The following is a 25,109-nucleotide window of genomic DNA, read 5'->3' as shown; positions in this document are numbered from 1 at the left end:
CCTCACCCGGGCACTCACTCCATGCTCTGCCCTCCCACCTCCCTCACCCGGGCTCTCACTCCCTGCTCTGCCCTCCCACCTCACAGGGCTCTGACTCCCTGCTCTGCCCTCCACCTCCCTCACCCGGGCTCTCACTCCCTGCTCTGCCCTCCACCTCCCTCACCCGGGCTCTCACTCCCTGCTCTGCCCTCCACCTCCCTCACCCGGGCTCTCACTCGCTGCTCTGCCCTCCCACCTCCCTCACCTGGGCTCTCACTCCCCACTGCCCTCCACCTCCCTCACCCAGGCTCTCACTCGCTGCTCTGCCCTCCACCTCCCTCACCCGGGTTCTCACTCGCTGCTCTGCCCTCCACCTCCCTCACCCGGGCTCTCACCCGCTGCTCTGCCCTCCACCTCCCTCACCCGGGTTCTCACTCGCTGCTCTGCCCTCCACCTCCCTCACCCGGCTCTCACTCCCTGCTCTGCCCTCCACCTCCCTCACCCGGCTCTCACTCCCTGCTCTGCCCTCCACCTCCCTCACCCGGGTTCTCACTCCTCCCTGCTCTGCCCTCCACCTCCCTCACCCGGGCTCTCACTCGCTGCTCTGCCCTCCACCTCCCTCACCCGGGTTCTCACTCGCTGCTCTGCTCTCCACCTCCCTCACCCGGGCTCTCACTCGCTGCTCTGCCCTCCACCTCCCTCACCCGGGCTCTCACTCCCTGCTCTGCCCTCCACCTCCCTCACCTGGCTCTCACTCCCTGCTCTGCCCTTCACCTCCCTCACCCTGGCTCTCACTCCCTGCTCTTCCCTCCACCTCCCTCACCCGGGCTCTCACTCCCTGCTGCCCTCCACCTCCCTCACCCGGGCTCTCACTCCCTGCTCTGCCCTCCACCTCCCTCACCCGGGCTCTCACTCCCTGCTCTGCCCTCCACCTCCCTCACCCGGGCTCTCACTCCCTGCTCTGCCCTCCACCTCCCTCACCCGGGCTCTCACTCCCTGCTGCCCTCCACCTCCCTCACCCGGCTCTCACTCCCTGCTCTGCCCTCCACCTCCCTCACCCGGCTCTCACTCCCAGCTCTGCCCTCCACCTCCCTCACCCGGGTTCTCACTCCTCCCTGCTCTGCCCTCCACCTCCCTCACCCGGGCTCTCACTCCCTGCTCTGCCCTCCCACCTCCCTCACCTGGGCTCTCACTCCCTGCGCTGCCCTCCCACCTCACCCAGCTCTCAGTTCCTGCTGTCCTCTCCCCTCCCCCCTCCCACCCCCTCTCCCCTGTGTGTCAGCCTGGCTGACAGCCTCCCGGGCACCCCAGTACTTAACACGTCTTTAAACAACCATTTGTTTGTTAATGAGGCTTTGTTCACCTCTTAGGCCTGTGGAAAATGAAATTTTGCCTGACCAAGATGCCCCCTACGTGTACCCTATGTTACATGTATGTGCATGTCACCCATGCATATTTCTCTCAGTGGCCTGAATCACAAGGCCTCTGCAATCACGTCCTGCATTAAGGTGCCTGCCATCATGTTTCCCAAACGTTAAGCTAACATGAAGGTCCATGTATTTGCATTGTGCACTTTTAAATAAATATCGTAATGAACCCTTTTTGTGGTTCAGTCTGAGCCACTTTCTGACTTAAGGGTTTTCATGACTCCTGACACACTGAAAGCTGCAGTTACGTATCTCTGACCTCGCATACTTCTAGCTCAGCCGAAAGAGACCCAGCAAGGGTTGCCAAGATAGTATTATGAATAACAGTTATCTGCCTGCTGTACAGAGTCACATTCCTGCCCAGTGAGGAACGTAAACAGAACCCGTCCGCGGAAGATAGGGCCTAGCCTCTCTGTCTCCATTGAAGTAAATCACAGTGCTTGCATCCATAGAAAGCTCACAGCCCCCACGCAATGAACGAAGAAATATATGCTTTTTCTGATTCTAGTGATGAGCAACCTTTGCTTCAGATAATACATCCCCTGACTTAAGATATCAGTTAGTACCAGACGTGCAGGGTCGCCTTGACACTAAAGTTCTCTCTACTAGACTGAAAGTCAGCTCTCCTCCCAGTTACACGTCAATTGCACGTCATGCTCAAATTGCGTGCACAAGTAGGGCAAAGTTCCAGCCTGCCATGTAACTCCTCCTCTATGTAGCCACCCACCTATCACCCATCAAGTGTACACCCTCATGCACGCCCACATGCTCTTATCTCTTTCTTTCTTGCACTGCCTGGAGCGTTCCTCCCTATGTACAAGAAAAAATTTATATATGTGTTGTTCTTTGTAAATAATGTTAGAAGACCCTTCCTGAACCTCAGTGGTGATGGAACAGATTCTCCCTTAACTCGAGTTATTGGAATAAAGCCCTTTTAACTTGGACACCACGGACTCTCTGCCTCTCATTTGATACATGCTAATTGTTAATGCCTAGAAATTATGCCAGGGTAATGTTTTATTTACCACAGGCCCCTGCAGCTCCATTCTTGACTGTGGCTGGAATCGCCTGGGCCCCCACAGAGCAGTGTCTCTGACTCGCACTGCTGCTCCCCGAGGTGTTTATTTAAGTAAAAAAAAAAACACACAGGTGCGATGGCTCAAGCTCCGCGGGCCGCCACTGAAGGCTTGCCGGGCCGCTACTGGCCCGCGGGCCGTACTTTGAGTACCCCTGATCTATAGTCTCAGATTTTCAATTCTTGATCCAAGACTACAAAAAACGATTTCCTGAATCACCAGCGGCCCCTTCAACGGAGAAATCTCCAGCATCATCCAGACCGCACCCATCTCCAAAGACAAGACCACCACCTTTGGATATCCCTCAGGAGGGAGAAACAGTTCATAATGTTCAGTCCTCTGATGACGAGGGCGAGGAACCAGAAGAAGGAGAGGTACGGGACGACCTGTCCAATAACAGATGATGATGAGGATTATATCGCTCATTCTCCGGCCACACCTGAACCCCATACTTCGGAATCCCCACCAGTGGACATTGGCGGATTCCACAATTTGGTGGAAAGAGCAGCCACGAGATTCCACACGACTATGGAATCACATGAAACAGACTGTTTCCTATATGATTTTAAAGATCCAATCAAAAAGACAGCCAGATCAATTCCCATAATTGATCACATATGGGAACAAAGTCAGCAATTGATGCAAACACCAGCATCGGTCTCCATAGTGGTGCCCAGACTGGATAAGAAGTATAAGGCACCAACAACAGCACCCACTTGCCTTAATGCACATCCCAAACCAGATTCTGTAGTCACCCAGGCGGCTCAAAAGAACTCTAGGAATCCGTCCTCTCCACTGTCAGCACCACCAGACAAGGAGGGCAGGAAACTAGACAGCATCGGCAAACGTTTTTCAACCACGTCAGCCATGACTATCAAAGTAGCTAACGCCATTGCGCTACTAGGGAGATACAACAGGCAATTGTGGGAAGACATTGTCCCATACCTGACAGAAATACCTGAAGAATTAAAGGAGGAGGTTCAATCGCTCCTAAAGGAGGGACAAACGTCAGCATCAGAAATCATCGATTGTGCTGTAGATGTCGCAATGACAGGCTTCAGACAGCTGGCACGTGCAGCAGTCTTGCGAAGACAAGGCTGGCTCAAAGCAACATCCTTCCGCCAAGAAGTCCAAACTAAGGTCCTAGACATGCCCTATGACGGACAACACCTATTTGGTGAGAAAATAGACGAGGCCCTACAGGCAATCAAAAAAGATACAGACACGGCACGACCTCTTGGCACGTTACAGTTCAAAAACCAGTCCTTTCGAGGGAACAGGGGTGGAGGTCAGCCCTCTTACAGAGGATCATACCAAGGAAAATCCTCATACTCCTATAATCCAGGCCAATCACAATACCAGCAACGGCAACAGCAGCAAGGTCGCCAGACCTCATACGGGAGATCAAACTGCAGAGGAAAAAACCAGAGGAAATCAGCCGGCGGACGCCAATGACCGTTTCCAACAGCCAGTCCCTCCACCATCTCGTTCTTTCAAAATTGGAGGCAAACTGACACACTTCCTCCACAATTGGAGATCAATAACAACGGATCGGTGGGTGCTCCAATTAATCCAATACGGACACTCATTGGAATTCAGCACAATCCCCCCGATAACTCCTCCTCGCAAGATTCAACACAGACACCTACGATTACTTCTTCAAGAAATGTCATCAATGTTGAAGAAAGGAGCAATAGAGCGAGTTCCATCAACTCAAAAAGGGAAGGGATTTTATTCCCGCTTCTTTCTAATACAACAGAAAAGGAAGAAATGGACGCCCATACTAGATCTCAGGGCACTCAATACATTCTTGAAGAGCCAATCGTTTCGGATGGTGACCATTCAGGAAATCTTGGGATCTCTAGAGGAAGGAGACTTTATGACGTCTTTAGACCTGCAAGACGCATATTACCACATCCCAATACACAGGCGCCACAAAAAATTCCTAAGATTCGCAGTAGCAGGTCAGCACTACCAATTCTGTGTCCTCCCATTCGGCCTCAAATCGGCACCTCACATTTTCACAAAGTGCCTCTCTCCAGTGTCAGCTTTCCTACGTCAGCAAGGACACCAGGTCTTCCCCTACCTGGACGACTGTCTGGTGAAAGCACCATCTATGGCAGGTGCACAAATGTCTTCCAACGCCTGTCACAATATTTTCAAAAAGCTGGGCCTGACACTCAATCACGAGAAGTCAACCTTACAGCCCTCCAGAGTTATAACATTTCTAGGGGCAACTCTAAATACGACATCTTCAAAAGCATTCCCATCTCAGGAAAGGAAACACAAACTAATTACTCTGGCCACCGCAGTGACTTCGAGGAACACCATCCGAGTCCGTACTTTTTTAGTCCCTCCTAGGGATGATGTCCTCGTGTATACTACTCATTCCTCATTGTCGGCCTAGAATGCGCCCCTCCAAGAGGCCTTGACCAAGCAGTGGACTCAGTGTAAGGCTCTTTCGAGGATCACATCGTGATTACTCAACAAATCACTAAGGCCTTACTCTGGTGGAGCACACCCACGAACCTATCGCAAGGACTAACGTTCCTGCTGCCTGCAATTCCACATGTCATAACTACAGATGCCTCTCTAGAATGATGGGGAGCAGTCCTTCAAGAATTGCAAATCAGTGGCAAGTGGACAGACCAAGAGAGGAAACTCCACATCAACCTCCTAGAACTGAGGGCAGTTTTCCTATCTCTACAGGCCTTCCTCCCGCGCATCAAAGACTCAGCAGTGCTTGTAAGAACGGACAACACAACAACAAAGCACTACTTGAACAAGCAGGGAGGGACACGTTCGCTGACACTATCTCGCGAATCGCAAAAAATGTGGAACTGGCTAGTACTCCACAATATCAAGCTGACAGCAGAGTATGTCCCAGGCAAGCACAACGTCATAGCGGACGCTCTGAGCAGACAGAGGTCTCTGTCCCACGAATGGAAACTCAACCAAAAAGTGCTCAACGACATTTTCTCGAAATGGGGGAGACCGCAGATCGACCTCTTTGCCACCAGGGAGAACGCCAAATGCCACAACTTCGCAAGCTGGCATCCCCAATCGCGGTCACTAGGAAATGCATTTTCCATCGCCTGACGCAACGTGTTTGCGTACGCATTTCCTCCATTTCCCCTGATAACAAGAGTCATTCGGAAAATGAAAACGGAGCACTGCACACTGATTCTCATTGCCCCGTACTGGCCGAGGCAGCATTGGTTCACGGACCTCCGTCGCCTCTCAGTCCAACCATCAATCATTCTGGGCCAGCATCCATCCCTACTCACGATGTCCAAAGGCCAGGTACTCCACCCGAATCTGAAATCTCTCAGATTATCAGCATGGTTCCTGAGTACCGAGAGTTCTACCAACTAAACATTCCGCAGGAGTGCAAGGATGTACTCGCGAAGGCAAGAGCAGACAGCACAAACAAAACTTATTCCTTGAAATGGAAACGCTTTTGCGTTTGGTGTGTGGACAAAGATCTCCATCCCTTTCGGATCACTCCGGAGCAACTCCTACCATATTTATTACACCTGGCACAATCGGGACTTGCCCATGTCTCTATCAGAGTTCATCTGGCAGCAATCTCCCGCTTTACAAGAACTTCCAAAGGACCCTCTCTCTGGTCCCACAGATTATTAAAGCAATTCCTTAAAGGGCTCTACAGATCCTTTCCTCGGCCACGCAAAGTTCCACCATCATGGCACCTTAATGTGGTACTCAACCAATTGATGAAACACCCGTTTGAGCCCATCCATAGGGCTGATATCAAATACATTTCATGGAAAACAGCCCTACTTTTAGCTCTGAACTCAGCGAGACGGGTCAGCGAGCTACAAGCTCTTTCCATACACGATCCCTTCATGCAGTTCAAAGAAGATAGAGTGATTTTAAGAACTAATCCTCGCTTCATTCCTAAGGTCCCCTCGGACTTCCATTTAAATGAACCACTAGTCCTCCGATCATTCTTCCCAAATCCTAGTACTGCAGCTGAAAGATCCCTTCACTCTTTGGACCTAAAGAGATGTCTTAAATTTTACCTGGACAAAACAAAGCATTGCAGGAAAACAAATCAGCTTTTCATCGCTTTCAGCAGACCAAGAAAAGGCGTGCCACTTTCCAAACAAAGCATTTCACGATGGATATCCTCTGCAATTGCCTTTGCCATGACAAAGCCGGACGACCATTACACTCCAAAGTCCGAGCTCATTCCACAAGAGCTGTGTCCACATCGGCGGCACTATTCGCTGGGGTGCCAATTCTGGACATTTGCAGGGCAGCGACCTGGAAGTCGCCGCACATATTTACCAGGCACTACTGCCTGGATACGGAACTGATGCAGGATGCAGCTGTGGGCCAGGCTGTACTTCGCCATCTATTCCAGTGAGATGAGCCTTCCTCCTTCCCACCATCCTTTGCTGGTATGCACGTTTTTTTTAAAATTCTGTTTACTTGTTGATGGTTGCTAGTCGCATGATATGTATTATCTCAGACTGCTTATACTGTCCCATCACAAATGTGCATAATGTATTGCTTGCTACTCTGATTCAGGCATGTGAATCTATGAAAGACACCCATAATACTGGATAAGAAATGCGTTACTTATCTGTAACTGCAGTTATCCAGTATTGGTGTCTTTCATAGATTCATATGCAACCCTCCCGCCTCCCCAGGTAGGTCTCATCTCTCTCTCTCTATCATATATTACGCCTACCTAGCTTGGTGCGTACGAAAATCTGAGAGACTGAGGCTCCTGACAGGAAGGTTCTAGAGGGAGGTGGTAGCTGATTGGCTACCGTCTAGAGTTTGGTCCTTTTTACAAAAGGACATAGATAGGCTACTAAGGCAAGGCCCTTAGGCCTACTTTTCTCTATGTATGTCTATAGGACATTACTTTTCTATGTACCGGGGACTCCCATCTCGACGACGGGGAATGATTCAGGCATGTGAATCTATGAAAGACACCAATACTGGATAACTGCAGTTACAGGTAAGTAACGCATTTCTTTCTAAGTACCTTTGACTTAATTACAGGGTACTGGAAAATTGGCATGGCCCCAGGAGCAAAAGAAAAGACAGCATTCTCCAAACCTGATGGGCATTATCAGTTTACTGTTATGCCCTTTGGTTTAAAGAATGCCCCTGCCACCTTCCAGGGGTTGGTGAACGAAGTCCTTGTTGGGATGGAGTCCTTCAGTCCAGCTTATTTAGATGATATTGCTGTCTTTAGCTCTACCTGCCAGGATCACCTGATCCACCTTGGGATGGTTTTAAAAGCCCTCCAAACTGCAGGCCTAAGTATCAAGGCATACAAATGCCATATAGGGCAGGGAACTGTGGTGTACTTGGGCCACCTTGTTGTGTTGGCCAGGTACAGCCCTAACAGCCCAGGATCCAGGCCATCCTGGACTGGGCAGCTCCGACAACCCAGACTCAAGTCAGGGCATACCTTGGCTTGACTGGGTACTACAGGAGGTTTGTGTAGGGATATGGGTCCATTGTGACTCCCCTTACAGAACTCACCTCCAAGAAGATGCCCAAGAAGGTAAACTTGACAGTTAGCTGCCAAAAGGCTTTTGACACCCTGAAAGAGTCAATGTGCTCAGCACCAATTCACAAGGCTCCAGATTATACCGAGCAGTTCATTGTGCAGACTGATGCCTCTGAGCTAGGGATAGGAGCGGTCATATCCCAGACCAATGATGAAGGCCAAGACCAACCTGTTGCTTTTATAAGCAGAAGGCTTCTCCCCAGGGAGCAGAATTGGAGTGCCATTGAGAGGGAGGCCTTTGCTGTGATGTGGTCCCTGAAAAAGCTGAGGCCATGCTTGTTTGGTACACAGTTCCTGGTTCAAACTGACCTCAGACCAAATTGCTATTGCAGATGAAATGTGAAAATCCTAAACTGTTGAGTTGGTCCATCTCCCCACAGGGAATGAACTATGTAGTGGAACACAGACCTGGGACTTCCCATGCCAATGCAGACGGACCTTCCAGGTTCTTCCACTTAGACAATGAAGACTCTCTAGGGCATGGTTAGACTCGTCCTCTTTCGTTTGGTGGTGGTGGGGGTGGGGTTGTGTGAGAAAGTGCTCTCTTTCTGCATGGTTGCCCCCACTTTTTTCTGAATTGCTGATGTGCTTTGACTGGGTGTTCCCTGGGCTCCTGCTAATCTGGTACCGAGGGCCTATGTTCTTTCCCTAAAACTGCTTTGAAGCAACAACCCAATTGGTATCTCTGGCCACAGGTCAGCCCCTCGTCAATGGTACTACAGGTACCCAGGGCACTGTGACCAGCGAAGGCCTCTAAGGGCTGCAGCACTTATTGCCCCACCCTTAGAGGCCCTGTACCTTTTCACTTGCACACTGCCTTTGCAGGCTGTGTGTCTTGGTGCAAAACAAAGTGAAGAGTCGACATGGCACACAGTGTGCCATGCCTACAACCCCCTACAGTGGCATTGGTCAACGACCCCTCTAGCTGGGTGCACTATACCAATGGTGAGGGTACAGGTGCATGAGCCCTGTACCTCTACAGTGTCTAAGTCCATTCTTAGACATTGTAAGTGCAGTGCTGCCATTAAGAGTATGTGGTGCTGGGAGTTTGTCATTACGAACTCCACAGCACCATAATGGCTACACTGAAAACTGGGAAGTTTGGTATCAAACTTCTCAGCCCATTTAATCCACACTGATGCCAGTGTGTGATTTAACGAAAAATGCACACAGAGGGCATTTTAGAGATGCCTCCTGAAAAACGACCTACTAGTGTCCAGACTGAGTGGCTGCTTTCAGCTACCACCACCAGACAGGTTTCTGGGCTCCTGGATCGAGAGCCTACTGCTCTCGGGGGTCTGAAACAATGCACATTTTGGGACGAGGTGCCAAGCCTCCTCCCCCAGGATGGGCAGGGTCCACGAAGGGGAAGCTTAAAAGGCCTGCCGCCTTTGTGAGCTTCCCCGGGCCACTTGCTGCTCCCAGCAAACTGGTCCCCACTGGTTCTGACCCCTCTTTGGGTGGGAGAACCAGCGGGAAAACCAAGTGAGGGAGAGATGTGTGCCCACCTCTGCCAACTCCACCCCTCAGGTGGGGGAGGTGCGGTGAAGCACCACCCTCAGTCCCGCCATCTTGCAGATGGGGGGACCCAGCCAACCAGAGCGAGGTGTATGCCCCCCTCCCACTGGAGGGTGACATAATAGGAGGTGTACTCACCTCAGGAAACGGACCCATTGGTCTCTACCATTACCCTAAACACTAACGCCCCTAACTCTAGTATTTAGGGGACACCCGAACCTTGCTCCTCAGACCAGACAAGACAAGAAGAAAAGAAGAAGGACCGAACAGCCATGCCGAAGCTAACAAGAGGAAGACGCCCACTGATTTGGCCCCAGCCCTACCGGCCTGTCTCCACCTCGAACCTGCTCCTGCAAAATCCTGGTGTGTCCTGCAGCCAGCAACCTCGAAAATACTTGAGGACCTGCCTGCCTTCAATCCTAAAGACTGAATCTCCTGTGAACAACGGATTTGTTCATCTCTAACCTCTGGCTCCGGCCGGAAACCATGAATCTGCACCACTCCGCACCTGCCATCCACAGCCCGAGCTAGAGTGGGCAAACACTATGAAGAGGTCTCCCGGCGATCCTGACCTGACCTGACCCGAGATCCAGCAATCCCTGACAAGCCTCCAGCCGACACCTGCAGCCTCAATCCGGAGGGTCCACCCAACTGCGACCAGAAGCTGATAAGAAGATCCGACCCGAAAAGGCACCCCTGCACCAGATGCCCCATGGCCTTGGTGGCCCAACCGAGGGTGCCTAACCAACCCCCAACTTACCTCTCGAAGTGGTGGTCACACCCAGAAGACTCTTGTCCCCGAGTCTGCAGTGACTTTGCAAACTGGAGGTTCCCCATTGCAAACAACATGGCGCCTGACGTGGAAACAGCACTCTGCAGCCACCTGACCCAGTGCCGCTGAGGGTGCACCTTTTGTGCTACTTTCTTTCCCCATTTACCCTGAGCTAAAGTCCAGGAACTTGGCTCCCACAACCAAGTGGCCTGCTCATCAGCAGCCCCAACTTGAAGCCCCCTATCCCCCATTTAATAACATTGGGCCTGAACACTCTGCACCCGGCTGCCCTGGTGTCGCTGAGGGTGTAACAAGAGTGCATCACTGACCTTGGGGGACCCCTGAGTCTACCCCCAGAACCTCAACTCTCACTGCCAAATACTTACCTTAAAACCAATAACACTTTTTTCCTCCAGGGGATAAGATTGACTATTTTTCTTGGAAAAGTTTCTAAGTGTGGTGTTTGAAAACCTAAAGAAATTCTTTAAAATTGTACGAACTCACCAAAACGATTTTACTTACCTGTTACAGGAGATGCCCCCGGCAGTATCCAGGTATACTGCACTGTGTAAGAAAAGTAATCTTAAAAGTAACTTACCTGCTTTAAAAACCTATACAAATTATATGTACAGTATTGCGTTATCAGTAGTTCACACTGTGACAATTACAAAGTACATTTACAACTGTATATTTACTGCAAAGTACTTATCACTTACCTGTGCGAGGCTTGCTTGGTTCTAGGAAATAAAATAACTAAAAGAATATTTTTATACAAAAACAATTGGTCTGAAGTTCAGTTTTTGAGTGTGTGAATTAATTTGCCGACTGAGTGTGTACAACAAATGCTTAACACTGTCCTCTGATAAAGCTTTACTGCTCTACCACACTACCACAAATAGAGAGTAAGGTGCTATCTAACTTTACCTCTGCCTCCCTTTGGGGTTCCAATGGACTCTGTACACACTATACCTCACTTTGGTATAGTATATATAGAGCCAGATTCCTGCACATAGCAAGTGATATATTTTCTAGGAAGTAATGCTGATTAGAAAAACAGTTGCAGGTTGTTGATGATGTCATTGGAAAGTTTGAATTTCCATTGACATTACCGATCTATGTACTCATGTGTACTCATGTTGTACTCATGTTGCCCTTTGCTTAAACCTGGTTTTCTGGTTGTATTTCATTGTCCCATGGTTTGACATAAGTATTTGTTTCAATTGAAGTTGCATTTAGAGGAGGCACACGTCTTTTGGCTTGCTGTTATGATCATCATGGTTCATAGCATTCACATTTAGGAGCGTTTGGGTGGGGGTTAGTATTGCTTTTTTAGTATCTGTGAGGGTGCATATAAGCTTGCAGCTTAGTTGGTGATGATAGCAAAAAGAACAGATGATGGATGGAATGCTGAACAATGCAAACATTCACACCCAGTAAACAGATCTGGGTTTAATCTATCGTTTTGTTTTGTTCACCACAAAATGTCAGTTTTGACCCAGCCATGTGTAAATCAGTCTTGGCCCTGCTCCTCATGGGAACAGTCCAGCTGAACTGCCAAGCCAGGTCCTCTCTGGACCAGAAACAAGCATCCTGGATTGGTTTAGAAGTATCATATCTCATCAGCCAGGGTAGCTTGAATCCAGTGGCAAGGTGAGCACAGGACCCAGGTCTGGGCATACCCTTCCCACTTAGGGTGACAAAAGCAAAAAAAAACAGATGAGGGATGGAATGGTTGTTTCCCGTCCAGAGAGGACCTGGTCTGGCATTTCGGGCTAGACTGTTCCCACGTGGAGCAGGGTCAAGACTGATTTGCATATGGCTGGGTCCAAACTGGGGTAACATAGTGAGCAAAAGAACAATGGATTAAACCCAGATCTCTTGACTGTGGGTGAGTGGTTAACAGTTTCAGACCTCCGTCCATTATCTTTTTGTGTTTGCTAGTTGGTGATGATAGCAGTGTTGGAGATGTATCCTAATCCCTTAATTTTTATGGTCCTTTGTTTGCAATTTCGTTGCTGCCATTTATTGCTTTTTTCTATTAATTGGTAATGAGAAGCGCTTTTAATTGTATGTTTCCATACCGGTTTTCTGTGTATCATTGGGAGCCTCTTTGTGGTTTTTAGTTGTGGGGTATTTGAGTGGACTATTAAAAACATGCCTTTCCTGCAATTTAGATTTCTATGATCTCACCTAGCGATAGCTTTTACCTGGATACGATTTATAGAGGGCTTAAAGTGGGCTTTTTCCTAATCTTGTATTTGTCCCTTCCTTAGCAAATCCATTTGATTGGAAGACTTGTATATTTCCAGTGTTCACATTCAGTGAACTGTTTTTTAGGTCGAGCATTCGAGACCTCATGTATATACTTTAGTATGTACTTTGTGGGCTCTGGAGATTAGCCATAGGACTTGTCTGCTCCCACTTAGGGATTTGTTTTCTGTTCAACTGCCTCTATTTAACTGTCTTGATAGAAAATGACCAGTAGAGGTCAGTAAAATACCATAATTGCATTCTGCTGAGGGACTTGCTTTTAAAAAAATGTCTGGCAAATGCCTCCATTTAACTTTCTTTTTTTTTTTTGTTTACAATTTTTATTGAGCAAAAGAAAAGGTACAGTACATTGATAAATTGATAGCTGGGTCCATCGTAAAAATATAGCAATACAGTTGGTATGATGCAGTTTAGATATAGTTCACCCCCGCAATTAGGAACTAACAGGACTGTAAGGCAGCAATCCATTCCAAGGCTCACAATCCCATGCAATAGGCGTCTCAACCCTTTAGATGACCTATTATGAAGACAGTGTGGTGTTTGCCTTAGGGCGGGAGTGTGTCATCAAGGCCTGATACCTCCAGCATTTAACTTTCTTGATAGAAAACAACAAGCAGAGGTCAGTAAAATACCAGAATCACTTTCGCATTCTCTAGATTCCAGCGATAGAAATTGCCTTCCACCAGCACCTGTAGACAATAATAGTTTTTTTAAATCTTGTATTTTCAGTGATATGACCACTGAAGGCCCTGATTTTATATTAAAAATAGAGCTTTGGACTATACCATTTCCTGCTGAAAGGCAATATTTGGTTTGGTGCTCACTTTCCCTCCATGTTAAAGAACAGTAGATGTTTCAGCACCCAGGCTAATGTGCTGCATAGCTAAATATATTTAAGGTCCCAAAGGCGAGATCAATTGCATTGCAAATGCTTGTTCTTTTAGCTTTTAGCATTGCTTATGATTGCATCCCCACCTCCATCTTCTTTCCGTAGCTTCCCTCACACCTTTCTGTCAGTTTAAAAAAAAACAAATTTCCAACCTCCGTTCCAAAGCACCTCCCTCGATCTCCTCTGCCTTCCTTATCCCTCTCTATTCCCTCCACCTGCTACTTTGTTGAGCCCTCCATGCCCTTCCCCATTGCATTCTGTTTTTTTGTTGCGTGTCAATCAGCCTAATTATCAGCCGAGCCGATGCTTTCTTTAAAAGTGCTTTTGTTCTTATTTCATTCATTTTTCATAAAATCGCTCCAAGACAGGCACCTGCCACCTCTGAGCAAAAAATGGTGGCCGTGTCATGCGTTATGCCTGCGCATGCATGATGGCACATGCTTGCTTATACATGCATATACATCAGTTAGTTTTTTGTTTGAGCTAGTTCTGTTCAGGAACACCAAAGAAGCATGTTTTTGTCTTTTTGCCATTGCAGAACAGCATAGGCACAAAAAGCATTGATAACGCCAGTAGGTATGGATTGCAAAGCCAGTGCTTGTTTTTTGAGTGTGAGCTTCAAAGAGAGATATGCGAATCAGTTCTTTTTCAAGGCCAGATGCCCTGGACATCATATTTATTGTAGCGCAAGTCTTTGTAAATTGGGAATTTTTTTGTGAACCACTTTGCTTTGTTTAATGTCATTTTTGTATACATATAGCTTCAAGAATTGAAGAACTTGTGTCGGCGTTGAGAAAGAAAGACGAAGATATGAAAGCGATGGAGGAAAGGTATAAGTTGTACCTTGAAAAGGCAAGAAATGTAAGTTGAATAGTGGAAGAACAAAATGAAATCTGTTGCTAAAATAGAATTTATATGTTATCATTCGGCAAATGTAGCTCACATTTTGTAAAATATATTGTTGCCTCTGGAAAGCATTCCAGTCATTTCTTTTATTGTTGTATATGCACTAATATGGATTGATGTAAATGTGTAAATGTAAATGTAGGTGTACTTATATAGCGCAAACCTGTCACCCAAAGGGCATCCTGGCGCTTGCTTAGGGAACCCGTCCTGGTATTCCCCTGTGAGAAACCCCGGCAGGGTGTCCACAAGGTGAAAGCCAGGCATCCCGCCGCGAGGGGCCGTAGTGGAGATTAAGCAAGCTATTGATGTGTTTGGTATAGGCCATCTGAATACTAAAGGCTCCATTACAAATATTTTGCAAAGTGTAAACCCAGGAACAAACAGTGCTCCAGGAATCATTAGTAAATGTTCACCGTATACAAATATGGGTTAGAAATAACTACATTTTGAAGAAGGAACAGTCACACAATCTTTTTTTCATTAATCTATTGCATTCATACCTAGTAGCAAATAAACATTCTACCCTAAAATATTTGGTAACATTTTTTGAATATTTGTCAAAAAACTCTATTAGAAATTAGCACCATTTTTGTGTAACCAGTTTTATACATCGCAGACAACAATAGTTTCATACAACTTGCTTTCAGTCCTGGGTTTTTGCACTCAAAATGTTTGTTCGGGATCTAATAGAAGGCCAATGTGCAAACAAGTGCAAGGATGGAGAATGCTGTGTGTAAAAATGGCTGCAAAGACTATTATTACACGTTATTCCATATTGCACATGATTTGTAGTCAATCTTTCAAAAATAGTGACCTGATAAAACGCGCAACCAGAATTTCTTCAAACAGGTTTTCTGCCTAATTCTAACATTGCATTTGGAAAAAAATTCTATTTGTTACCGAGTATATATATGTTGGTTTGAAACTGCTCCAGAACAAAGTGCCATTACGTCAATGATCGTCCCTAGAATGAGAGGGTGAGCAGAAGATCTTTGGAAGATAGGGTGGTTGATAGTGGTTAGCTAGTAGTGTTTTCTTGTTCGTAAATAATGACATTGTTGTCTGCACAGGGTGCCGTCATGCTGAGGCATGTGTTCTGACAGAATTCTTTGTACAAGGTATTGCGACCATCACACTTTATGCCACTATGGTGCCATGTGTAGGTGGAATTTCATTATTGTTCTTTAAGCAGAGATTTTGACATTAATACAAAATCAAATAAAGTCTTATGGTCTCACTTAGGATTTGGAGGAGTGGGAGCTCTATTTATATCAGTGGCCGACCATCCATGGCTCCCCCATCTTATTTATAGGTGGGGAGCCACCAAGTTTCTAATGTTGATCCTTCTACTTTTTCTGCTGATAGTCAATCATCCAGTGTGCCACCGTCAGTGTGTTTGAAGACCCAGCCTTCTTAGGTTGGCCTTCCAACATATATTTTACCCTCCTGAGAACCCCATGCAAGACCAAAAAAAAACATTAACAAAAAGCTTGCATGTCAAACCCATTGTTATTTTGTGTTTTAAAAACAAATTCCCACTTTAGGTGTTTGTTTTTAAAATAGAAAAAAAGTTGACGGGTTACTGTTACATTTTTACCAAATAAAAGTGCTCCCGCTATGTTGATGAAACTGACCTCATCCAGTGCCTTGGAAGCAGCAGACAAATAGCTTTTCTCATTTCCTAAAAACGGTGGGCCAGATTCACAGAACTAACTTAAGACAAAATCCTAAACTTACTACCATTTTGGTATTCACTGAAGGCACTTACTCATTTTGGTATTCACATAGGACACTTACTCATTTCGGTATTCACAGAAGGCACTTACTCTTTTTGGTATTCACAGAAGTTAGGAGTCCTAACTTTAGGACTCCTAAATGCCTTCTGTGAATACCGAAAGTCTTAAAGATATGGTTTTTGTCCGTTTAGGAGTAGTAAAGTTAGGACTCCTAAGTTTACTACTCCTAAACTGAGAAAAATCCTAACTTTAAGACTTTCGGTATTCACAGAAGGCATTTAGGAGTCCTAAAGTTAGGACTCCTAACTTCTGTGAATACCAAAAAGAGTAAGTGCCTTCTGTGAATACCAAAATGAGTAAGTGCCTTCTGTGAATACCAAAATGATAGTAAGTTTAGGATTTTGTCTTAAGTTAGTTCTGTGAATCGGGCACAGTACCCTTTTTGAGCAAAAACATGCCGTATAAAAATAAAAAGATATTGGAAAAGTAGGAATCTTGTAAGAAGTCAGAAATATCCTCTTCTTTTCTCCTCCTTTATGTTCATTTCTGTTTTGAATTCAGATATCAACATTAGTTATTTGCCCTTGATGTGCTAGCACTACATGCATAAGTTGATTTTTACATGTTTTACTATCTAAACATTTTATTGTAGATTTTATAAGAAGTTATGTTTTTTTCCAGGTAATAAAAACCCTCGATCCAAAATTGAATCCAGCGTCGGCGGAGATAATGTTACTGAGAAAGCAACTAACAGATAAAGATAAAAGAATTGAAATGTTACAGGTAACATTGCAAACTCTTGAAAATTGGTTATAAACGTCAACGATAATGTTATGGAGTGCATGTAGCTGATTTGCTCCTATTTATGTCAAAAAATATAGAATGGAGGCTCTAGGGAAATAACTATTCTAATGGATAATTTTTCCCTACATCATTTGTTTGTTGAAACAACAATTGTACAGGGTTGGTCCATCATGCATTATTACCATGATCAGCATAATAGCAATCCCATGTGCATGCCCAGTTGATTGACTGTTATTTCCTGCCATTTTCTCTTGCCTGTTACTCATTACCTGCATTAAGCACCATCCCTTAATAACACGTCTATCGATTCATTCATCTAAAGAGCTTTTAGGAAGGTCTCAATTGAGCTGCAAATGCTACCTTAATTTTACATATTAAAAGATGTTACCGTATATGAACCCACTAAACCATCTGAGCCTTTCTTGGATATGAAAGTCCCCTTTGGAAACATATCCCCCAGTCTCCCGATCCCAGCCCTAGCAGATGCCACACACAAGGCCCCAGGCTGCATAGATACGTTTCATAACCTTGCTTTCAGGCTGAATTAAAGAGATATCCTTAACCACTGCATCCTCTTCTACACTTGCATTCTGCAATCCCCTAACTTCATCCAAGCTACTCTCTGTCTGTCTAGATATGCCAGGTATATACTAGTTTCCAAAATCTTATATTGAAAGCTCACCATTTTTTTAAAATAACAGATTTTATTGGTTTATACAGAAAAGCATCTCCGCACTGGCAGAAAAGTACACCTAGGATAAGGAAGTAAATATACCCAAAACATGAACTGAAAATCTGCATCGGTGACGCCATCCACCCCCCAAACACCGAGCGACAATGTGCATTTTTCCCAAGTCTGACATTAATCATGTGCAGCAGTCCCCTGCTTATCAGCCCCATACCCCCGGATGTCTGCCTCAAGTGATGGGCGTCCTATGCTAATGGGTGCCAGGACAATCTCCCTGTAGTCAGCCCACTTTTTGCCAGATCTTAGGATTCTTCTGGAGACAGCCCCTGGCCTGCCCAATACAGCAGCGTCCAGCCCAATACAGTGGTCCAATCCTTTCTTAGATACTGCAAGTGACGGTGGAGATTCTGCCTTCCTCTCCCTGGCTATGCCTCTTTTCTCTAGGGTGAGGCCCAGAAACAAGCGCAACCGTTAATATCTATTCTCCCCTATGCCGTCCGTTATGTGAAGAAGAATCAATTTTGGGTCCCGTGGCATTGTCTAAGAAAAGACTGCTCCCAAGCATGATGTCACACCACGCCAAAACCTGTCCAGCGCCGTGCAGCTCCACCCAGTATGAAGTAAAGTACACTCCTTGGTTCTGCCTCGGAGCCAATCACTCCCATACGCCACAAACGATGGCATGTGTAATAGGCTCTATGAAGTTATTTGAGCTGTATCAACCAAAGTTGGGCCAAAGTCGCTGCCTCATGAGGCGCCCCCAATCCCGCTGTCCAGTCGTCATTGTCTAGCACTCCAATGTCTGCCTCCCATTCCGCCCTGAGGCTGGGAAGTGTGTTAGAGCTATTCGTGACTAGTGTCTGGTAAGCTTTCACAATTTTATGAGGCCTTAAGTCCCCCAAGAGTAGCTTACCCTCCTGTGGGCTAATTTCTGGAAGGTCTGTGAGATCCCCAAGGTAGGAAGTGAAGGCATGGCAGAGCTGCTGATACCGGTGGAATTGGATGCGATGCAGTTTGTAATCAGTGTGTAGCTCTTGAAACAATTTCAATACAGTACTCCACATCACATCACCCCGAGTGGAGATCCCAATCATGTCCCACTTCTGAAAGCCCTGCAGTTGAGCCACCTGCTGTAGCATGCCACCATTGTTCAGGAAAAACCACTAGGCAATCAATGATCTGTCTAATGTGCAAAAACATCATTATCACATATGAAGAGAGAACTCAGTGTCCAACAAATATCATTGAAAAAATCCTTTTATTCCTACAAACTGACTTGAAAACCAACATTTGTACTGTTTTTCTTTTTTGGATAAACACATTTAATATTAAGATATCATATTAAAAACGACAAATTTAACAAATTGATTAATAATACAATACATCGAACAACAGGCAACACTATCTTCCTTATAGATGTGGTCTATAAATCTAATCCTGTTCTGGCTCTTTGACTGAACCAATGTGACGTTGATGGACCAGTAGCCATCCACCCTGTTGCATTTTAATAGTCATTGATTGAACATAGGAGACATAGTGGGGGCCCAAGTTCAACCTCTAGAGCAGAGCAAACAAGTAGTCTCAGCAGAGGGAGTCAAACGCTTGTCGATATCTTCCAGTAGCACCACCGTGTCCCCCTTCCCTCCAGAAGACGAGCAGAAGCCAAGGGATTTTAGGCACGCCTGATATTACGGTGCATGGCCTTTTTGGGCATAAATCCCATCTGGTCGGGGTGGACCAGTTCCGGCATGTACTGCACCAGCCTATTGGCCAAGGTTTTGGCTAAGAGTTTCACCTCTAAGTTTAGTATGGAGATGCCTGGAGCCAAGACCCCCGGGGCAGAAGGGTTCCTAATGGACTTTCTAGAGGCCTACTTGGATGAGATGGTCCAGCCCCTTACTACAGGTGTCTGAGAAGGCTTTTCGAAGCGGGGGTATTGCCCCCGTCGATGCGTTAGGGGGTAATTGTCATGCTCCTTAAGCCAGGGGGAATGCTCAGGACCCCACCGCATAATGAACACTCACAATAAAAAAGTTAGACATTAAATGACTATGCAAGACTCTTCCCACAAGGCTGACCCTGTTAATGGTGCACCTGCTCTACGAAGATCAATGTGGATTCGTACTGTAGTGTAGTTCCTATTATCCCAATAGGCTCTGCGCATTGGAATAATATCTTCAATAGTATAGACCTAGGGCAGAGGTTAACTAGGTCTTCTACCGACGATATTAGACTTAAAGGTTTGTGTTTGCCAGCTAGCTCAGAGTTCACTAAAAACTTTCTCGAATAGACAAGGAGGATTTTAACCTCCCTGGATAGACAAGAAGGGATTTAGTTTCTGACAACCATAGAACATGACAACTTAGCTCTCCCCTAATCCAGAGGGTATCTCTAGAGTTGTGTGAAAACAATAGACAACTTATTTTACTCAGTCAGTACGTGCATTCTTAGTTTCACCAGTTTGTAGAGAAATAAGAGATGGGCGTGGTTCAATAAAAGATGTTATTTATTGATCAGTCTCTTTTCTCATACAAGAGAAATGAATCGCTATTATTGCAATACTTGTAGTTAAGTAAAGTGCATACAGTAGAGACAGAATTATAAAATAATACTGTAAAAGCATTGATATGGTTTCTGAGCCATATGATACTTTAAAATGGATAAAATAGATACATACATATATACATTTGACTAATCGTACTCAACTGGTGCTTCTAACCACGCCTACCCCAATGTACCTGACCTAAGCCTAATACGTGGGCGGGAGTAGATAAGTAGCAGTTTAAGTTAAGTTTGTTTTGCCAAGGGACTGATTCGAGAATTCTCTGCAAGGGGTTATTCAGTTCTGTACCTGAGATCTAGAATGATGGAGGGCTGGTATCTCTTATCCCAGGTCTTGATATTCCAGCTGCCTGCGAGGGCTGCATGGAAGCGCCGGAGCTGGATTTCTCGGCAGGAGAAAGACAGCGTCTCGTTCTCAGGGCGTCAGGAAGGCGGGGCAGCGTCTGTGGGCTTCGCTCTATGCTGGGCTCCTCAGCACGTCTCGCTGCTCCGATCTCGTCACCACCGCATGTGTTTGCTTAAGGCAATGTCGGTAATATTTATACCTGAAAGGTGCCGAGATTGACGTAAGGTTGGACATATATACGTCAATAAGGATGTCATATGAACGGGCTCGTTCGCACATTCTTTTGCTGAAGTTCTCGGTGAAATCAAAACAATGGTCATGGGAATTTCCCAGGTCGCTGTAGGTTTGATTTGTTTTGAGAACTCCGTATGCCTTATCAGGGGCTGGAGGAATATCGCTTGTCTAATTAGATGGCATGCGTTATGACCTAATCAGATAACGCGCTTCTGTGCCGTGGTGTGGCTTAATCAGATAACGGTTCTTGCACCGTTGGATGGCTGCTAGTTAATTATTAACCAAACCAGGGTCAGGAATAGGGGAATCGATACAGTACCTATAGGAATACATCACACCCACTCCACGTAGACTATGTCCATATTTACAAATCTAGGCATAGTGAAACCAGTAGCGTTTGTGTATACCGTACCACCCCAAAATACAATCATATGTATTCAGAAAATTGGAATTATAAAATATATGAAACACAATCACAGGTACTATATGCACAAGCAGTCTAATAATGCTAAACAGTTAATGCATATTTTTAAATTCAGCATGAATAAATGCGAAAACCACACATGAAATGGCTCTTAATACAGAAAAAAGAATGCGAGACCATTTCATCACAATCATAAAGTTATGTATAATAGTGCTAGAGGATAGCGAATGTCTCGTGACTACCTAAAATAGAAATTTAGTTCTCTAAGAATAATGTCTACTTTAAGCAGAAGATAAGTGTCCCAAAAATCGTAAATATTTTGGAATTGGGGAAAAAGTTCTCGTAGTCTGAAAAAAATGATGAGAACATTTTTCATATCGCTTTTCTTTAAAAAGTTGAAGGCCAAATTCAGGATGTGAGGAACTCCGAGTGCTAGTTTGCTCAAAGTTATTCCTGCTGCTCTGGTGAAAACATCATATCATTTAGACTGTTGAAAAAACTGTCAACAGCTTCTTGCGTAAGTTCCACTAATTCGGAAAAAGTTGTTACCATGCATTCATGAGCCTGAGCATGATTGCCTCCATTGATGTTTTGATCAGCATAGCTGACTGAAGGTCGTACGTGATTGATGCTGCTTTCATCTTGTACTTCACTACCCCTCAATCGTAGTGGTGAAGACTCCACGAATGCCGTCATCAGGATTGGTAGCCGCTGGGGACGGCACAATGCATGAGCCGTTACCGGACCCAACAAGGTATCTGCGTCCATTGGCACATCCGATTGTAGTGCCAGACAGGTGTCCAACACGCATTCTTCGCCGCATAGCAAGCATCTTAATACAGGCATAACACAACTTTGCCACATTGGTCTAAATGAAAGAAACCAGGTCATGTTCAGGTCTCTAAGCCGGGATAGTCCAAGGATTTTAGTTACCCGGTCCCGGTAGCCAATGGCTAGGATCATTTCTTCCCTTGTCGCAGGTGTTTTGTCTGTGACATGGTTTGCCATAGCGAAATAACAGGATCAAAAATAGAATACCCGCTACTAGTCCTAAAAGGAGAGGAAGTCCGCCAAAAATGGAATGGACAAAGTCTGGAAAAATACCCAGGATGGCTTTGAATGGAGTTAAAGTACCCGAAAACACTGCTTTAAATACACTGGAGATACCAGTGGTATCAGAAATATTTAAGATTTCGTTCAGTATTTCTGCGAAATGTATGGGGGAATTAGTTGATAATAATGAATGAATCTCTTCTGTTGTCCTTGCAACTTGGAGATCATACGTTTCTTTTGATGACGTGAGCATTGTCCGCGTCTGTAGGAGCACAGTCTTCATTCTGCTTAAAGTATCTATTCGAATAGAAGCAATTTTCAAATCGGGCCATAACCTTGCCTCCCTGTCTGGAGAATCGCTGGGGAACAATACATGTTCACAGCACATGACCTTCCTAGTCACAGTTATGAGATAAGGTTTTCCGGGCAGCAAACTACAACATCTGCGATCTACTATTAGAATGTAACTCCCGTTCGAGAGTCTCCTAAAGAATGGTTCTATGCGTGTTGCAGGTGTGCCTAGCTGGTAACATGAAAGGTTATTTGAAGTCCCTTCACAGGCTCCGTGCAAACTAATACCCTGACACAGAAGTGTACCACTTAGTGATCTTGCACAATTATCGCCACTGAGAAACACTTTCTGGCCTTTATTACTTACACATTCGTGTGTATAGGGCAAGTTCCATATTGACTTAATGTATCCTTTACCCAACCTTTCATACTGGCCTGCCTGTATATATTTTTGGCAGAATTGAAACTGGAAAGCAGTTATCGGAATATTTATTATCCCATGTATTATCCATTCAATGACAGGTCGTTCTGACATTGTCAATGGTAATCTCTCAAGTTTTTCAATGCTCAGAATTGTATAGTCAGCACCCTTCTGTGCCAAACTGATTTGTTTATCAGTGAGGTTAAAGATATTAAATAATGACGTTGTGTTGATTAAACGCCAGGGCACATAGCCAGAACGCAGATTTTGTAACGTCCAGCCAAGCTGTACAATAGAACGCAATTGGGACTGACCGTGTTGTAACATCAGTAAGTCTTGCGATATTATATCGATTGCTGAAGACACAATGCTGTCCAGAGAATATATTCTGGAGGACAGAGTCATTAACCCATTGTCCACCACAGAAAGTGATTTTTCCAAATTAATACGGTCAATTTCCCGTATTTTTTCTGCTGTCTCAATTTGAGTTACTTTCCAAACTTCGTTATAAGCTGCATATATAGAGGCCGCTATGAAACGTTTTTGACGCTGTTTGCGTGGTCCCAATATGAAATCACGCAAGTCAGCACCTTCTGTAAGTAAAGTTAGGTGTTGCTTAATTTCAGCCAGTGTGGACGTTTGTAGCCATTGAAGGCAGAGCTTGCCCACGCTGTAGGTGGTTACTATCCCTGGATGTTGTCTTTGGGAATATCTAGGGTCTGGCCTAGTCAATGTGAACCCCTGTATTTTGTTCAGGAATCTGTCTTGACAGTTATTTGTATCTGTGGGCCAGATTAACCATTTTTTCCATTCAGGATCTGTTCTGTTTTGGTTGAAAATATGGTTTACGTCTATCTCAACATCTTTAGAGCTATTACTGTTCACTGTTGGCTTTGGAATAGACGGTTTGTTCAAATCTTTGATTTTGGCTAAGCCAAGACAGGTAGTTTGTTGAATAGTGTCGTTCAAAAATATAATTTGTTCTGGGATCATGCAGGCTCTAAACAATGATTCTATACCTTGTACTTGCCAATCTCTTGTACCCCAAACAGTTTTTGCTTCAATATTATTGTTCCAGAAATCAAACCCAAATGTATTCATTTGTTCAAAGAATGAATCGGAATATATCAATTTTGTGTTTGTAAGCATCGTCTTCATACCTGTCTTATTTGACAATTTGAAATAAAATGTTTCTGCATTACTTATGTTAAACCCTGAAAAGTATGAATATTTATCATAAAATGTTTTCGAGCTATCTTTTGGAGGAGTAGCACAATGTTCCCATTGGTTATAATTCAAAACATTTCTAGGTTGTGCAGATTTATGTAGATAATGGTTACCATAGTGGTTATAGCAGAACATCTGATCATAATTAGACAAACCCTGCAAATAATCATGTTCTGTGAATTTAGCAGACATCACAAGATCAGACATCATATCATTAATACTTTCAAAGTCCCAATCATCAGCAAATGAGCTCGGTTTTACAAAGTCACTCAATGAGATCTTGAATTGGTGTGGATACTTCAGGATTTCAACCGGACCATAGATTTCATAATCAGTTTTGTCCCATGCTACACCGCCTGGTATAGGATTGGCTGTGAAGTTCACTGAAGAAAGTTCTCTTTTCTCGATGTGTGAAGATGTGTGTGGTTTAAGGACCAAGTTGATTTTCTGGCTTGCTGTGTCCATTTTAGCATATTTTCCTTCAATGAAATGTCCCAAGCATAGTACTAAGATGAGCCAAAGAATGAAGATAAATGCACCGAAGGCCACCCAAAATTCAATCCATGGAGAAATCAGATAGGTTTCTTTCAGCTGTTGAAAAAGTTATTTAGCTTTGTTTTTAAAAGTTTTTGCTGATGGCTGTTTCTTTGCTTCACTCAGGTCTTCAGATGAATCATCGAAGTTGATGAAGTAGCCGGATGCTGTTCTGTCAATTGTTCCAATTGCTTTTGGATTTTGCTTTGTTTCATTAGCAAAGTCTGCAGTTACATCATCATAGGTTGTTGTTTCTTGATGAAAAGTTTTAATTTGGGTTTTAAGAGGTTCAAGTTCCATTGCTTTGTTGCATAGTCCTTGTAGATTCACTGTAGATTTTCCAAAGGTGATCAGTCTTCCAGTTTGAGCCTCTGTATTCGTAGCAAACATTGGTGTT

At 45.0% G+C, this 25,109-nt stretch overlaps 1 protein-coding gene across 1 annotated transcript in view; it reads left to right on the top strand.

Moving 5' to 3' along the window:
• Positions 1–25,109, top strand: part of HOOK1 (hook microtubule tethering protein 1) — a 1,127,940-nt gene that overhangs the window by 988,705 nt on the left and 114,126 nt on the right. The window contains exons 19-20 of the mRNA XM_078669845.1: positions 14,247–14,347; positions 16,810–16,911. Coding sequence (XP_078525971.1) covers positions 14,247–14,347; positions 16,810–16,911 — 203 coding nt within the window. The remainder of the gene's footprint in view (positions 1–14,246; positions 14,348–16,809; positions 16,912–25,109) is intronic.

This window comes from Lissotriton helveticus, chromosome 1_2 (assembly GCF_964261635.1).
Source record: "Lissotriton helveticus chromosome 1_2, aLisHel1.1, whole genome shotgun sequence".
NCBI classification, from domain to species: Eukaryota; Metazoa; Chordata; class Amphibia; order Caudata; family Salamandridae; genus Lissotriton; species Lissotriton helveticus.
The sequence above is the reverse complement of the archived record's forward strand: the minus strand, read 5'-3'. Positions and strand labels throughout refer to the sequence as shown.